This window comes from Denticeps clupeoides, chromosome 1, assembly GCF_900700375.1.
Source record: "Denticeps clupeoides chromosome 1, fDenClu1.1, whole genome shotgun sequence".
NCBI classification, from domain to species: Eukaryota; Metazoa; Chordata; class Actinopteri; order Clupeiformes; family Denticipitidae; genus Denticeps; species Denticeps clupeoides.
The window spans coordinates 11,814,016-11,831,283 of NC_041707.1; the positions used below are offsets into that span (position 1 = coordinate 11,814,016).

General features: G+C 40.5%; 1 protein-coding gene across 8 annotated transcripts in view; it reads left to right on the forward strand.

Moving 5' to 3' along the window:
- ralgapa2 (Ral GTPase activating protein catalytic subunit alpha 2) overlaps positions 1 to 17,268 on the forward strand; it is a 90,824-nt gene that overhangs the window by 36,198 nt on the left and 37,358 nt on the right. For 5 of the 8 annotated variants that reach the window (XM_028969605.1, XM_028969640.1, XM_028969623.1 and 2 more), the window contains 15 exons: positions 311 to 433; positions 676 to 776; positions 903 to 993; positions 3,555 to 3,725; positions 4,120 to 4,272; positions 5,341 to 5,534; positions 5,842 to 5,940; positions 6,245 to 6,400; positions 9,791 to 9,919; positions 10,382 to 10,510; positions 10,603 to 10,661; positions 10,815 to 10,923; positions 14,840 to 14,950; positions 15,073 to 15,141; positions 15,399 to 15,536. In XM_028969605.1, coding sequence (XP_028825438.1) covers positions 311 to 433; positions 676 to 776; positions 903 to 993; positions 3,555 to 3,725; positions 4,120 to 4,272; positions 5,341 to 5,534; positions 5,842 to 5,940; positions 6,245 to 6,400; positions 9,791 to 9,919; positions 10,382 to 10,510; positions 10,603 to 10,661; positions 10,815 to 10,923; positions 14,840 to 14,950; positions 15,073 to 15,141; positions 15,399 to 15,536 — 1,832 coding nt within the window. The remainder of the gene's footprint in view (positions 1 to 310; positions 434 to 675; positions 777 to 902; positions 994 to 3,554; positions 3,726 to 4,119; positions 4,273 to 5,340; positions 5,535 to 5,841; positions 5,941 to 6,244; positions 6,401 to 9,790; positions 9,920 to 10,381; positions 10,511 to 10,602; positions 10,662 to 10,814; positions 10,924 to 14,839; positions 14,951 to 15,072; positions 15,142 to 15,398; positions 15,537 to 17,268) is intronic. The other 3 variants (XM_028969654.1, XM_028969662.1, XM_028969632.1) reach the window with 2 other exon arrangements.

Sequence of the window (17,268 nt, forward strand, 5' to 3'; positions counted from 1 at the left end):
TGCTGGCCTGCCCTGCTTATATGTTTCTAATGCAATATTTGCAATAATCTTTAATAAAGATTAATATGTGCTGAAATGCCAACTGCAAACATTTACTATGTCATCATTCTCATAGTTGTATTAATTCTGTACTAGTGCTGAAATAATTACATTTGTGAATAATACTGTGTATACTGTGCTATGTGTATATGTGATCTATTTGTGCAGTGTTGTATAGTGAGGTGTACTGCTCTCTGTGTTTTATAAGCTTGTATGTGTGTGGAGGTGTTGTGTGAATGTGTGCTCCCTGACAGTATTTCTCCGTGTTTAGACGTGGAGGAGTGTCAGGTGTCTGAGAGCGGGGGTGAGGGGGAGCCGGAGGATGGGGACAGCCCTCTGCCCCGCAGCAGCAGCACCTCGGACATCACCCAACAGCTCACAGACTCATTCCCTGGTATGCACTTACTCTTCTGAACAGGCAATGTCTCCCTCTCTCCCATACATGGGTAATTTCTGGCTATTCACATGAATGCAAAATAATTAAATAAGATGATAACATGAGGAAGAATTTTATAGCACTACTGCCCCCAAGTGGAAAAGTCGATATCTCCAATGCAAGATCAACCTCTAAATGCGCCAGTTACCCAGTTTGTGGGTTTTCTACTAAAACCTTATATATGCATTTGTGAATTATAGGCCAGAAAAGAGAGGATTCACCAAACACTGGCAATGCAGATGGCAGAGTCTATTCCTTAGACACCAACTCCACAGGCAGGAGAGACAGTGAACCCCCAGCAGTGAGTGGAACCAGCTTCTAATTCATCAGTCAAGCCTAATAAAAATTCTCAGTCAATGGTTCTACATTTGTCTAAAAATATAACAATCGTATGCATTATTATTACTGCTTGGTGCCTTAATGTTAGATTTTGATTCGACGGAGCAGCAGTCCACCTGACTTGGAGTGTCCTGGAGAGGTCCATCACACCAGCATGAGGACCAGAATGTGGGAGAAAAGTAAGATTGTTGCAGTGTCAGACCTGTGGTTCAAATTCTTTAAAATTTTTATTTTATTTAATAATAAAAATTGATAAATTTATACAAATCTCAAGCAGAAGTAAAATGCTGACAGAAAAGAAAAGAATTCTCAAGGACGTGAGAGAAGAAAGTGAACTGTTTGTCATTGTGAAGCACAGCACACGTAGCACATGCCCAAATGTGTCCAGTGGGCAGCCATGAAAAGCACCTGGTGAGCATTGTGTGGGGACGGTGCTTTGCTCAGTGGCACCTCAGTGGCACAGTTTGGGATTCAAACCAGCAACCTTCTGATTATAAGTCTGCTTCCTTACCCACTAGGCCACCAATGTCCCAGGAAAAAAGTCAAATGAAAAGTTAAACTGCTCAGTTTCATACAAATTATTGATGTAATTGTGTACCATTGTTTTTTTTTATTATATTATATATTAAAAGGTTTTTGCAGTAGCTCACTATTTTACTGCTGGCTTTTATTTTTTTATTTTTTTTGCATGCCTTTACTAGAGTTTTGACACCCATCTCTCATTTTGGCCAGCCCCAGATAGTGTTCACTGCTAGAAGCACGAATTTTGGGGATTAAGGCACGAAGAAGTGGCCATGAACCTTGTCTATCCAATTTATGATTTAATTCATTTTAATTATTTATTAAATATGTTGACTCTGTGGTAGAATATGCTATCTACACATTATGTTATTTACGGAGCACAGAGCTTTTACCCAAATACTGTCTCTGCCACATCCACTTGATGGCGCTCCTTCACCTCCAGAGACACTTTCTGTGCACCTGTTGGAAGCTTGCGCTGGGTCACCTAGACTCTGAGAACAATCAGAGGGGTATCTTCCAGATTCCCTTATCCAGAGCGACTTATCCAATCAGTAGTTACAGGGACAGTCCTCCTGGAGACACTTAGGGTTAAGTGTCTTGCTCAGGGACACAATGGTAGTAATTGGAATTTGAACCTGGGTCTTCTCCTTTTTAGGCGAGTTCATTATCCACTAGGCTACTACCACCTTTTCAGTCAATGGCTTGGGGGGCATCAGCCTTTGAGCTGAGAGAGGGGCTCTCTTTTAAACAAGGACTCAATTCATGTAATTCCAGAGGACCGAAGCTCTGAGGGCTTCTTGTTTCCAAAAAAAGGTGTTGGCATTCACCCGATTTTGGATCTGAGAATGCTGAACACACATCCTCGGCATTACAGATTGAGAATGTTAACAAAAAAAATCATTGTGTTCGCCATCATGATTATTTCACATCGATCAATTTAAAGGATGCATATTTCCAGATTGGCTTATATCCCCCACACAGAAAATTCCTGAGATTTGATTTCAAAGGTGCTACATTCGAATTCCAGGTTTTGCCATTCAGGCTGGCTCTATACCCCTGAGTTTTCACCCAATGTGTAAATGCAGCGTGGAGTTCTCTGGGACTGGGCATACAAGTGATGTTGCCACAGTGGGTGTTAACATTCCGGCAGTTTTGCCCGCTTTCACCAAATGGTTTTGTTTCATGTGTGCGGATGCTGGGTCTGATTGCATCTTTCTTACACATAATGCCACTGGGGTTACTGTTTATGAGGGGTTTTCAGTGGTGGGTCGCTGCGCTCCATGTCTGCTCAGTATGTGAATCGTAGTGGGAGGGTGTAATGCACTCTCCGGCTGCACCGCTTGCTTTCAACTGCTTTCTTTTTGTGGAAACCTTGCACCGTTCCTGCTGAACTCTGGTCCATGTCCCAGGGAATGTAGACTCCACTCCTGGGTCACTCCACTCTGTCACACCTGTGGCCGCACTGAGTGAGTCTCATTCTGCCTACCCTGGATAGTGTGAGGTCAGGGAGCTTCACTATGTTTTTGTTAGCGCCTGGCCCTTATCTGGTTTGCAGGAGTTATCCACTGTAAATGCGTATTTGGCAGTGATTTCTCCTTGCCACATAGGTTTTTTTTTTTTTTTTAGCCTCTGACAGTAGAATTGAGTGTTGGTGCCTTGTAAGACTTCCGTACTGCTTGCACTGGTGAGTGAGCTGTATTCCCCCTCTCTGTGCATACCAACATGCACTCAGTTCTCTGAGGGTGACGCAAAGGCGACTTTACACCCCAGTCTGGCATTCATCCAGAAGGTTTTGAATTCTTTTAGTTAAGACCCAGGTTCAAATCCCACTTACTACCATTGTGTCCCCTGAGCAAAACACTTAACCCTAAGTTGCTCCTGGGGGGCTGTCCCTGTAACTACTGGGCATCTGATAAATGCTGTAAATGTAGCAACTTCACCATTGATTATCAGAAACTGTAGATGACTTTACTTATCAATAGATGTAAATGAATGACCAAGGGGAAATTTGCCCTCATTATAATGAAAGAATAGCGGTTAAGGAAGTGGCCCCGTAATCAGACTGTTGTTGGTCTCCACTGCTCACCAAGGGTGATTGGTTTAAAGCAGAAAACACATTTTGTTGTGGCATCGTGTGCAATGCAGTGTATTACAATGACAGTCACTTCACTTTCACTTTTTCTCTTTCAACTTTTGCGTTCCTTTTACCTTCTTCTAGGTGAGAGTGTGAGCAGTGAGACATCCAATGGCTACTTCAATGATGCAGATGTCAGCTTGCTGGCCTGGCAGGCCTTTGAGGAGGAGCCAGACCCCCTGATACCCAATGACCTGACTTCTGATGCAGACCAGCAGAAGAACCTTCTGTTGAGTCATACAGATGCATTGGCAGGTAGAAGACAATTAGGACAAATAACAACAGCATTTTTTGTTGTGTATAGTGTTTTCCCTTTTGGTTGTTTTTAATAATTAATCCTATTTTTATACACACATAGCATAGCCAGCTAAAAACAGAAACAGGAATAGGAAAAAAGAAACAGGGTCAACTGAATATTTGGAAATAGTATCGAAGAACAATAGTTTAGAGTACAGAAACAGCAATATGCTATTATGCTGCATTTTTCAAATACTCAAAAATACTAAAGTTGTGCCCATGAAAAGTAAGCAATTGACCCAGTTGAATCTTTACCTTTTAAATGTTGTGATTGTACCCCTCTGACCACATAGACTGCTGTGTCAACCGACTATCTCCCCAATGTGACCCCCCCCCCTCCATCCGTGTTTAGGTCCTGAGTGCCCCCCTTCCCCAAACTCTGTTGTCCCATCCCCACACCCTCCCACCTCACCGGCTTTGCTGGTACCCACCGGGTACCAGGATGGCACCCAGCTGCTGGAGGACGCCATGCACCCGTCTGTCCTACACATGCCAGAGGACCTGGGTATTTCCAGTCACCTTTCACTGCCCTCCTCTTCCCTCCATTCCCCCTCTCTGTCTGCTCATTTTCATTGAACTGGAGAAGACCACATCTACTGATCTGCATTTCCTGCAGCTTTACATTTCCTGCTTGTCTTCACTGATCTGAAATGACTGAATTTGGATTCACTTGTACTGAATACAGTTTCTTGTTCAGTGTTTCAGAGCAGTGATGTTCAGTAATGTGTTGAAAAGCATATGGTGACAGTCACTGAGTGCTGAGTGTCCTTAAAGAACCATGGGCAGCATAGACTTATGTAGTATTTTTTTCAGTAATGTTTTGATGGTGCTTTAAATAAAAATATTGTGTGAAACAAAATGATGTACTTTTCCAATTGAACAATTAATTAAATGTATAATGCACTATGGAGGGTTATGTTATAAGGGTTTGTCATTGCACAACAGTACAGAAAAATGTACGGTTATTGACTTTGTGACCTCTATTGTTATTCATTGTGTTAACAACGGTTAAAATTTATATAATTGAAACCTTAGTTTCTTACCCTGAAATCATGAATCCCAATTGAAGGTTTGTTCAGCCTCACTCACAACAGATTTTCAAAGCAGATCAGGACTCTGCTACTCTCAAACATTCAGACAGCGATATTATTGTCACTCTTTTCCACTTAATTTGATTTGTATAAGACTTACGGCCTGCCCTGTCATCTCTCTGCTCAGCACGTATGTTTGTTTTACCATTTCTGTTGTCATCTTTCATGCTTGGCTTTGACTGGCCTCTAGGCCATGCAATGGCCCTCTGAATTGGCTCTGGAGACCAGTGTGATTCAGACAGAGCTCTCCTGCACATGTATCACCCAGCTTATCACCTGGACCTCATTGACCCTTCCCCACTGACTACTGCTGCCTGGGACTCTCAACCTCTTGAGAGGCCTGTCCTGCATGTGACAGCAGGGTATATTCTGGGTGTTGAAGAGTTGCCGGGACATCTCTTTCGTTCTTCTCGGTCACTTGATCTTTTATTCTTGCACGTTGTTCCAGACTTTCACTGAAGTTTTTGTTTTTTTGCTTACAGACAGCAGTGAGTGTTTGGCTGATGATGTCAGCATAATTGCTGGTGGCAGTCTGACTGGATGGCATGCTGACTCAGCCTTTGTTCTTTGGAGAAGGACTCTGGGAATTCTGGGGGATGTCAATGCCATCCATTGCCCCTATATTCATGCCAAGGTGTTCACCTACTTGTATGAGCTTTGGCAAAAGCTGGCAAAGGTAATGGTCACAGTTTCTGGTTATGTATAATTGTCACAAAAATATTGATTGATAACAAAAGTATTAGTTGTTGTCTCATTTTTGTCTGTGTTTTGTGGCATGTATGTTTTATAATGAGCCTACACTGCCAGATCAATGCTAGAATGTCTACAATAATTTGAGTGACCACAAGGAGGCGACATAATCTCAACAGATGTTCTTCACTAAATGACATTGTTCACCTGACATCCCACCTGAGAGTTTACATCTATTAAAATTCCCTTTCGCTCTATGAATAAGGCACAATGTAAATGTGTTCCATGTGTAGATCCGAGATAACCTGGGCATCAGTGTGGACAATCAGTCGTCCCTGCCACGACCTGTGTTCATCCCACCCCTGCGCATGTTGGCGTCCTGGCTCTTCAAAGTGAGCACACCCCTTAACTGGAGCTATTATTTTTTATTTGTTAGTCTGTGGGAAAATACCCACAATTACAAATACTATATTTTAAATTTATAGTAAATATGTCTGGTATTTAGTAATCATAATTTATTGTTTGTCTAAGTTCTCCATGAAAGTGGGGTAAATATTTTATGCAAGATGCAACAAACTCATATGTATAGAAAACTAAAGGTCTTGGAATCAGAGTGACCTTTGCTTTACAGCAAAGATTACTATGGCAACTTTCTGACTGTCATCTTTTATACTGAACTATTACCTGTGCTCTCAGGCTACAACTTTGCCAGTGGAGTTTAAAGCTGGAAAGCTGCAGGCCTACAGATTGATCTGTGAAATGATGACCAAGCACCAGGATGTCCTGCCCAACAGTGATTTCCTAGTACATCTGTACCACGTCATGCACAAGGGCTTTACGAGTGATGACATGGTATGCAAGGCCAATGAGGATCTTTGTGTGTGTATGTATGTGAATGTATATTTGAAATGATAAAAAATGATTATGCTTATGTAATATTTATACTTATGTTCATGAGTTCTGTATAAACTACAGAATAGTTCACAGAATAGTTGGTTGAGCTGTTTTAGTAATTTAACCACCAGGTGGCACTGTAGACCAACATTTTACAATATTAGATGAGAGTGACGGAGTGATTTTGTTTAGTCTATATGGTTCCATTTGGTTCCATATTCCCCTCCTGTTAATTATTTGCCATGCTGATGCTTATTTTAGTAGTTACTAGTTACTAATTTTGCCTTTAGTTGAAACTGGTTATTTTTAGCATTATGTTGCTGAAGTTGTCCGCACTTACACATCCTGGAGAAATGTTACATTTTGTAAATGCAATTGGTCCTGTATAGTGGTTCTATTTAGCAGACATACTCATTAGTGGGGTTTGAAACTGTGAATTTGGGGTCTTCTGGTTCATAGGCGAATTTCTTACCCACTAGGCTACTTCCACCCTACAAATAAGCCCACTTAATAAGCTAGATCATTGTTTCATTCATTTAAGTAGATGATTAATAAATATCCTGTCATTATGACAGTGGCTTAGATGTCCCTTGAAAAGATCCCTCAGGGTGGTGGACAGCTGAATTAAAAAAGTGATTAAATTCCTTTGTTTGTCGAATCTGAATGCCAATATACCCTTGCCTGGAGTATAGCTATATTCCATTCTGGCAGGATGACAAGCTCATTAGAATGTTTTCCATGTCATTAAATAATGTTGGAGCTCCTGATTTGTTTGTGTGTGTGCGTGTGTGATTAATTAAGGATTGACGGTTCCACGCCGTTTGCTAAGAGGGATGTGTTGGCAGGAGCGTGTGTGTGTGTGTGTGTGTGTGTGTGTGTGTGTACAGTGGGGGCCAGAGTGGGGATCTGTCCTCTTTTGTTAGAATTAAACACAATATGGAGCTGAGTGAGTGACAGAGAGGGGGTGTGTTAAGCTGATTGGAGTAGAATAAAACAGAAGTAAACTGGGATTGTGTATGCAAAGCTATGGCCACAGTGAGTCTTCAATGGACCCTTCACATTGTTTATTTAGATCCATCAGCTTTTTTTCCTTCAGTTTTTCACTTTTACGCACTCATTTTTCAACCATAAAATGCTGCATAAAATCCCCTAATTTGGAATTCATTCTGCTTCAAGAACTGCAGCTTGAATTGGCTTAGTTGTGTTTTTTTTATAAGAATAACAGCTAGTAATGACAGCTAGTATTTGCTACTTTAGCAAACCTATACAGTAAATTAAGCTTACAATTGGGTTGCTCATTGGTGACTACTTATATGAACTCTCTTTTATCTCATTTTCATGTAAATGTTATACTTGTATTCGTTTTTTTGCCATCTGAGGACTAGATCATTCATCAGCATATAATCAGCATATGTTTTAATCGATTCTTCTGTTCTTTGTGATTCCATTTCTATACATTTTGTGTGAGTTTTGGCATTACTATTTAAATGTGTTAATTAAATATCCAGACTTGAAGAATTTTATGAGAAACACTCAGCCCTAGTCCCATCCATGGAAACAGTCAAGAAGTTGCCTAAATGTATCTTTTTTTTTTTTTTTTGGTGACAGAAGCCACTGCCAGTGATTGGTCCACTAACCCGACCCCCACACCCACACCCCGTCCAACCACCCCTTTTTTTCCACAGGCGCAAATTCAGATAGGCTGTTCCACATTTAGAGACCATAATGAGAATGTTTCACAGAATTACTGCTTCCGCTAAAACGACCATTTCAGGTAATCACCCCACTGTTTTGCAGAGGCTAATTACGAGCAACTCTTCTGTGTCTCTGAGGTCAATTATCACAGAAATGAGGGTAAAATGTCCCTCAAACTGCCGCTCCTACCAATTTTCTGCCACAGTTGGTGTACGACATTTTTATTTACTTTTTTTTTTTCCTTCTTAAACCCCCTTCCCCGCTTTTTCTGTATTGCCGTTGTTGGTTTTTATTCATCTCTGCCCCCTCCCTTCCTCTGTTTACAAAGGATTAAATTAAGGAGATGAATGTAGCAGGTAGGGAAGAAAGCGCCATGGCAGGTGTTTGCCGAGGTGCGTGAGAGGTAAACACAGGGCCATAACAGGCACCTTCTTTTTCTTCCTTTCTTTCTTTTCAAATGGCTTGAGATCTTCAGAGCAGATGTTCACATCTCTGAGCAAGATGCATTTGCACATAGCAAACTTACAAACATTTGGCTTTTACAGTAAAATAAATGCTGCAAGCCCCACACAGTGGTTCACTTTCAGTATCTGTAATATTTGGGGTTTTTTGGTTTTGTTTTTTGGTCTCTTCCTCTGATGTGTAAAGAGGTGGACCGTATTAAAATACTTTGAATGTAAAGCTCTCTGGTCAACCAAAGATTAATATCAAACTTTTCTGTAGTTTATTATCACAGTTAATGACATGGTTTAGTTTCATTGTCATAAAGTCTCTGTAAAATATTCAAAATTCTGTTTTTATTTATTTATTTAAATGCATGGCACACTGATGTGGGAGGGTAGTGACAGAGTGATGAAGATGCAGTAGGTGCAGGTAGATGTGAGTCGTGTTCTACAGATGACCCATCCAAATCGCAGCATATGTCACCAGTGACCGAGCACCCATCTGCCACAGGGCTGGGTCGACATTCACAATACCTGAGACATGGCTTTAATTACAGGTGTGTGTGTGTGTGTGTGTGTGTGTGTGTGTGTGTGTGTGTGTGTGTGTGTCTGCAAGACACTCAGTCAACATGGAGTTATATGAGTATGGCTGTGGGAAACACATGCGTTCCTTTTCAGCCAATTGTTGATCTCCCTGATTAAATATTGATGGCTTTACCGGGTGTTGACAGTACTGTGGTACAGTACAGCTTTACCTTTTGTTCCACCTGAAAAATACTCACATTACACTTTAGAATGTGTATATGTAGTTAATTATCAGCCATGTGTAGGTTTTTGCTGTTTCATTTAACATCCAGATTTTAAAATAATCATTGTCATGACTATACTTCCAGTTTATACCACTTGTTTGATGTCAATGTTTGTCCGTTTTAGAAAATAGAGGGCGATAAAGATTAATCATAGTGTGATTAAAGAAAGTCCATCTCAAGGATATGATTTTATGAAAAATAGAAGAAGAGTCATTGGTATTATAAAATGCTACTGGGATAAAGGGATATTGCTGGAAAATAATATTGTGGTTTGAAATGCATCCATCCAGTTTTTCTAAATTTGAATGTCACTTTTATGGCTTATTTGTTTTACAATCTGATTTCCTGTGCCCCTCCCCTGTCTCTCCCCCTCTCTTTTACTTTCATTTGCTTCATCCCAGGATGTGTTGAACACAATGATCAAGTGGTGCTCCCCACGTTTCTTCTTCCTGGATCTGCCAGGCTTCACCATGCTTGTGGGTGACTTCATCACAGCAGCCGCACGTGTCCTCAGCACTGACTGCTTTGAGGTGAGTCTCGTCAGGTTCAGCCTCACTAGCATACTTCCAGACATAAGGAACTTCACGACAGGGAAACATCTGACTTAATCAGGTCACTTGATCCGAGCCATAAGCCACCGGTTCACCTGCTCAGTGCCATGGGCCACGTATCAGAAAGATAAAAAAGATAAAGTGAGCACTCAGTTCTCCCCTGCGGTGTTTAAGGCAACTGTGTACAAGAAAGCTGCATCAAATATTAATCTTTTGTAAAGAAAAAGTATAAGCGGTTCACTTGCCCTTAATGTATATCTTAACCAGTTCCATAGTATTGTCTTATTATAAAGTGCATTTTTAATAAGTGGTTTCTTCTTGTTGTCAATGAAATATTGAGCAAAATTGCCAAACCAATAAATATCATAAGTGATATTTACAGCAAGATCAGTCCTGGAAGTCATGATGTCTGCACTGCCGGCTTTGATTTGTGTCTCTAAGGCCCCACGGATAGAGGCTCAGACGGTCCTCGGTTCTCTGGTCTGCTTTCCCAACCTGTACCGCCAAATTCCGTCTCTGATGTCCACTCCTGGATCTGACGACATTGTTGTGGGCAAGGAAGACATTAAGGTATAGTAGTTAGTGAATATCAGTATGGTGACATCATAAAGTTCTGTTTGTGACACATCTATATTATTTTCTCTTTTTTCCACCTTATAAAGGAGTTCCTGGTTAATGTTCTGCTGACAACTGCACGCAGCGAACCTAGTGAAGCGGCCAGGTATGCAGAAGGCGCCAAAAACAAAAGAAGCTCACACAAAATCGAAAAATCAATTGAATCTATGTAGTAATTAGACCGTGTGGATGTCCGTAAAAACCTGACAGCAGATTAATTTACAATTTGACCAATAAACATTTTTTTGTTTACTGACAGATGCATTGCCATATGTAGTCTGGGTCTTTGGGTTTGTGAAGAGCTTGTGCAGCAAAACATCCCTCATCAGGTCAAAGATGCCATCAATGTTTTGGGAGTCACACTAAAAGTGAGTAGTTAGATTCATTTTGTGACTGTGGTCAGATAACTGGTGGAAATCAATCAGTAAGAAAGCATAATAGCTTTGTAAGTCCTGTGATTTAGGGTGGAATATGTTGTTAATTTTTATGTATAGTCTTCATCTAAATCTGGAAATGAATTGTGAAAAATTAAAAATGTCATCATCAACACCATTACATTACATTGTACCAACTACAATGTTCGACAAGGACAGGTGGTCGTGTCAGCATTTTTCCAAAAAAATAAAATTAACCCACTGTCTTGTGTGGTGGAACTAAAAAAAATAAATTTGTGCAACGCTTCACACGTTTTTAAGCCTTTTTAGGGGAGGGGGGCGAAGTTCTCTGGGTGTACAAAGCATGAGAAAGGGGAGGGTAACCTTTTCCCCTATGACAACATAAGGGCACAAATTCCAGATCCAACCATCTGAGCTGCCACTCTCTGAATGGCAAAGCAGAATGGTCAAAGCACCATTTCTGCTTTACACCTGTCACCTATTTCTAGCAACTGCAGGACCATAGACAGGCTAGGGGAAATAGTATTAATGTTAAATAATGTCACAAAGTGAAATTTACATAATTGGGGACATTTAAATTATCACTAATCATGCTTTCCAGGTATTTGTCACAAATTCTACAGACCTTAGAGCAGATCAAGTTATGAATGTTGCATGCATTCTGAATCCGATGTGTTCATTTGTCTTCACTATCACCACATTTGAATTTACTCTTTGTTATTGATTCCTTAACGTTTCAGTATTTTTAGGTTGTCTTCTCATTAGCATTATTTTCTTTAAAGAACCTATATTTGATGCACCCATCTTGTACTGTTATGTTGCTCTTTTTCAGTTTAAAAAGTGCAAAATTTTCATTTTATTGTGTCAAGATGATGCTCAGCAGATTCATGCTACGTTGCTGGTATAGCTGGAAAGAGCACCTGGTACAAAAGAACATTTAGTCTAGCCAAGTTCAAGGTTACTTTGTCATCAGCAGCTTTATACATGTACAAAGTGTGATGAGTTAATGTTTCTTCATGGCCCCGGTGCAACATATATTAACATTAAATATTACATTCAACAGGACAATAGGTGCAAACAAGCAAAACAATAAGTGCTGTGCAAAAGTGATATTTACAGTAAGGATGGAATGTACCCCTTATAATGTTTAGAATGTCTAGCATAGTGTATGTTTTTCAAGGTTGAGCTTTTACTGTGTTGTGGTGAAGGACCTTTGGTTTTGACTTTAGCATGGGGTTTTGAAGAACTTTTAACCCTGCACCTGCTATTGATGTCAGAGTGATAGAATTATACAAACCTGCAGTCCAACAGCCTTAAAAAATGTAGGGACAAAATAGAGAGCTATTTCCAACTTTCCTTTTCTCACATGAGTTGTCCCTTTTCAGATCTCTCAATTGTGGGCTCCAAACAGCAGCCCCTTGAAACCCATTAAAGTCTTTGAATTTTAGTCTTTGCACAGATTTTCTCACAGCCTTCTCCCCAGAGTAAAGATCGTAGAGCCATAAGATAGAATGTTGCCATGACTTGAGAGACCTAATTTTTTAGATCCATTTGGTTAACTGTATCCTAAGATACATCTTCTCTTTAATGCCCTGTTATAGAAAGCACTGAACAGTTCCTGAGCAGTAACAAAATAAAGACTGGTCACAAGCAAGCTGACCTGATTAGAAAGCAATAAATTTATTAACCCTGGAGGTCATCCAGCACCACAGGTGGGACATGAGCAGTACCGCGCAGGTTTACAGGCATTACAGGGGCAGCACACATAACCGGGAGAAATTATGAAGCTTTGTCACATGAGACAACTCTCTCGACTCTGACATCTCTTTAAACAACAAGAGAATATGGAGAATTGGTGTCAGAGGAACAATCTCCACCTGAACGTCAGCAAGACAAAGGAGTTGATAGTGGACTTTAGTACCAAGCGGGAGAGGAACTACCAGACCCCTGTCATCAACAGGAGCCCAGTGGATAGAGTGGACAGCTTCCGATACCTCTGTGTTCACATCACGCAGGACCTGTTGCATCAAAACTGTGGTGAAAAAGACCCGGCAGTGTCTTAACCACCTCAGATGCCTGAGAGACTATAGACTGCCCTCCAAGGTGCTTACAAACTTCTACTCCTGCACCATAGAGAGCATTCTGATGGGAAACATCGCAACCATGCAGGTTAGATGGATCGATCAGCTGAAAGCATCATCTGTACCAAGTTCCCTGACCTTCAATCTACAGCAAGTGGTGCTGGACCAGGGCCAGGAAGATAGTGAAGGACCTCAGCCACCCCAACAATGTACTGTTCTCTCTGCTGTGATCAGGGAAGTGCTTCCACTCCCTGAAGGCCAGCATAGAGAGAATGAGGAGGAGCTTCTTCTTGCAGCCTATACGAGCTCTCAACCACAACACTACATAGGACAGAACTCTAATACACTTCTGCACTTTCAATCACTTCTGGACTCTATCCCCCTAGACATTTGCACAACATCACTTTGCACATTTGCACACCATCACCCTGCTTGTTACACATATTTTATGTTTAAAAAAAATTTAACATTTGTTTGTAATATTGGCAAATTTGTTTCACTTGAATACTTGCAATATTAGTAATATTGAGGTCAATGGCAGTCACACAGGCATTTCACTGCATGTCATACCATGTATGACTGTGTACTTGGCAAATAAAAAATGTATTTTAGACATCTTGTAATGATCATGGCAGATACTGGAAACCAGTGTAGTGAGCAGAGCACTCATATTTCCTCACTCATCAGAATCCTGGCCACACTGTTCTGAACATATTGGTACACTGCTCAACAAATAAAGGGAACACCAAAATAAGGTGTCCTAGATCTGAATGAATGAAATCTTCTAATTGAAAATTGTTTTTTACATAAATCAAATTATCAACCCACGGAGGTCTGGAATTGGAGTCACACTCAAAATTAAAGTGGAAAAACACACCACAGGCTGATCTAACTTTGATGAAATGTCCTTAAAACAAGTCAAAATGAGGCTCGGTAGTGTGTGTGTAACTTTACCATCATATGGTCTCACAAGGGGTGTAAGGATCTCATCTTAATGGCAGTCAGGCTACCTCTTAGCAAATTTGCCAATATTTGTGTTCTCTGACAAATGCCAAACATACTGCTCAGTGTTGAGCTGTAAGCACAACCCCAACCTGTGGATCTCTGGCCTTCATACCACCCTCATGGAGTCGGTTTCTGACCGTTTGAGCAGACAGTTGCACATTTGTGTCCTGCTGGAGGTCATTTTGCAGGGCTCTGGCAGTGTTCCTCTCGTTCCTCCTTGCACAAATGCAGACTTAGCAGCCCTGCTGCTGGGTGGTTACCATCCTGCAACCTCCCCCACATCTCCTGATGTACTGGCCTGCCTCCTGGTAGGCCTTCATGCCGTGGACACTACGCTGATAGACACAGCAAACTTTATTGCCACAACTTGCATTAATGTGCTATCCTGGATGAGCTTGGGGTTGTCTTGCTAATACTTGCCTATAGTTTCCACCTGTTTATACCATTTGCATAACAGCATGTGAAATTGATTGTCAATATTTACAGAAGTGTGATTGACTTGGAGTTACATTGCATTGTGTAAGTGTTCCCTTTATTTTTTTGAGCAGTGTATGTTCTTGTCAGGAATCCCAGTGAGAAGCGCATTACAATCGTTGGACATGTTTACATGCTTATATATTTGTAATGTTAAGATCTAGATTATAATCTTCCCTCGTTATTGTAGACATATCACAACGCTTTCCAGGTCACATGACACACTGTAAATAAGAAGAATGGTCCTCCATATATGTCTGTGCTCTGGCGATATATGTATGTTTACCATGCATTTTGTAATATTATGTTTCTTTTTTTTTTCTTTTTAGTTTGGGAATAAGGTGGTGGCTCAGGTAGCCTGTGATGTGTTTCAGCTTCTCATCTGCCACTGGCAGCATCTCCAGAGATTAGAAAACTCCCTCCCAAAGAGAATCATTGAGGTATGTGAGGCCACATTTTCATCGAAAAGTGCCTGAAATTGATATGAAAATGTACTCTACCTTTTATTCCCATTAGACTACCAGTATTTCGCTAAAATAGCCCCTCTGTTCGTTTGATCTAGATCTTTGTGGCTACCATTGCTTTTCTTCTACCCAGTGCTGAGCATTCTACAGTGGAGGCAGATAAAAAGGTAAAGCAAATGGAAAATCTTATTGCGAGGAATTTTGTACAATTTTTCTTCCATTTCTCTGTGATGAATTCAGAAACTTGAATACTCCCATCTCTTTCTCTCTATCTTGCTCCTGGTTTTTCATTCAACTCATTCTCACTTTTCCCACCTATCCCTCTGGATTTTCTCACTGCTTTTCATCAGCCGTTTATTGATTATCTTTGGCTCGTTTTCAGTATGGTAAATTGAAAATGGCTTCCCTCTTTTGTTCGGCTCAGCTCATGGTAGCCCTGTTGCTATGCCTGCTTGACTGGTGCATGGCAGTGCCACTCACCACCTTGCTGATGCCTATCACAATGCCTGTTCTGGATGACCCAGGATCCCAGAAGGCCCCGCTTTTGGATTACATCTACAGGGTAGGTGTCAGTCAGTACTACTGTCCTACACCAATGTCGACTCCAACCTTTTAGTTTACACATCCTAAATACTTGGTCAAATGACAATTTTCTTCCTGAAGAATGCATGAAAGTTTCCCAAATGCAACTGAACTGTGGCGTAATTATTTTGGACCCTTTCCTATCCGGAGACAAGTAACTCTGGCTCCACCCCTGCATATTTTCCACACATCTAGATAAACATGACCTAAAACATCAGCAGTATATATCTGTGGCAGCCCTTTACACTTAAAACTCTGTTATGCATTTTGAAGCTAACCATTTTCAATTATTTAATTTTGAAAGGTAAAAAAAGGAAGATACATATGAAACAATTATGCATAACAATAAAGGGTACAGTTTGTTCTTCTGATTTGCAAGTCAAAACTTAAGATATGTGGTTTTGGTGCAGAAAAGCACAGTTATTCAAAAAGTGTCAGTGACATGTGCACATAAAGAACAAACTAAATGAAAAAGATCTGGATAGACAGTGGTTAGTAATCCACTATTCACAAAGGAAGAAAATTAATAAGGTATTAGTGCAGTTTGGCAGATGTGGTCAGCTGTGGCCTTTGTACGGATGTCATTGCTGCAGGAAAAAAATGGCCAAATTATTTAAATAGCTATTGTTCTCATGCCTATGAAAGCCAGACTGAAAAGTCCAGCCTATGAGAGAATCTGCACCTGGTGCAAAGAAGACAAAGCGAGATGAAAGTAAATTTAATTAATACAAACAGACCCTGTACTCATTAAGCTATTTGTTACTTCTCTGTTCATTGAAAAGGTAAATGATTGCTCTTTTTATTAAGAAATAAGATGTCTGATTGTGATAAATAGTGTTTTATAGCAGCGTTGTTAAACATGAGGTTGTCCCATATTAAGATATTTAATATTTATTGGGGTGGTTCATATTTATCATCTTAGATAGTTTGTGATCATACTTATAATTGATATGAACAACAAATTTGGCAAAGTCACAAAAAGTAAACACAAAACCAAATATGTGTTCAATAAATGAAGACATGCTGTGTGCATTGCTAATTAATGTCATTTCAATAATGCCGCTGCCAAAGTCACAAAAAAGGTTCCTATTTGCTCAACACTGGCTTCCATTTTTAACTAGTGGTGAACCTAAGTTTAGGACGTAACGGTCAGTGGTACTAATCTTAAGCAGAGTTTTTTGTTTTTTGTACAAGACCATTTTAAAGGAATGAATCGTTCCATTCATCCACTCGTGATTTAAATACAGTTTGTTTCTGTGCATTCCCACTATTCTTCTCTCATTCTGTGTCTAACAGCATGAAGCTCTGTCCAGTAAAAAGCCTGATTGCACTTGGTCTTGTCAGGGAGCTCCATCTGTTGAGTCTCTTCCTCGGCAGCTGCACTGCACTGCACGTTTTCATGTCTCTGTGTACTATGTTTTGTGTCCACACACGAATGTATATCCTCTTGTATTTTTTTTTTCCCCACCCCACCCCTTCTCTTTTTTTTCTTCCTTTCCTTTACATGCACGGTGCTCTGCAACTGTTACTATGCAAGACAGCCACTTAGTTGTCAAGCAAGCAGCAAAGGTTCTTTTATTCATAAAAAAGGAGCCACTTTGAGGCTGTGGTGTAGCAGCTGTACACCTCCCGCACGTCCTGAAAAGACTATGGCATAATGATCTACATTTTGCAACCAGAACTGTTACACACCAGTGAATATGTGTGTCTCT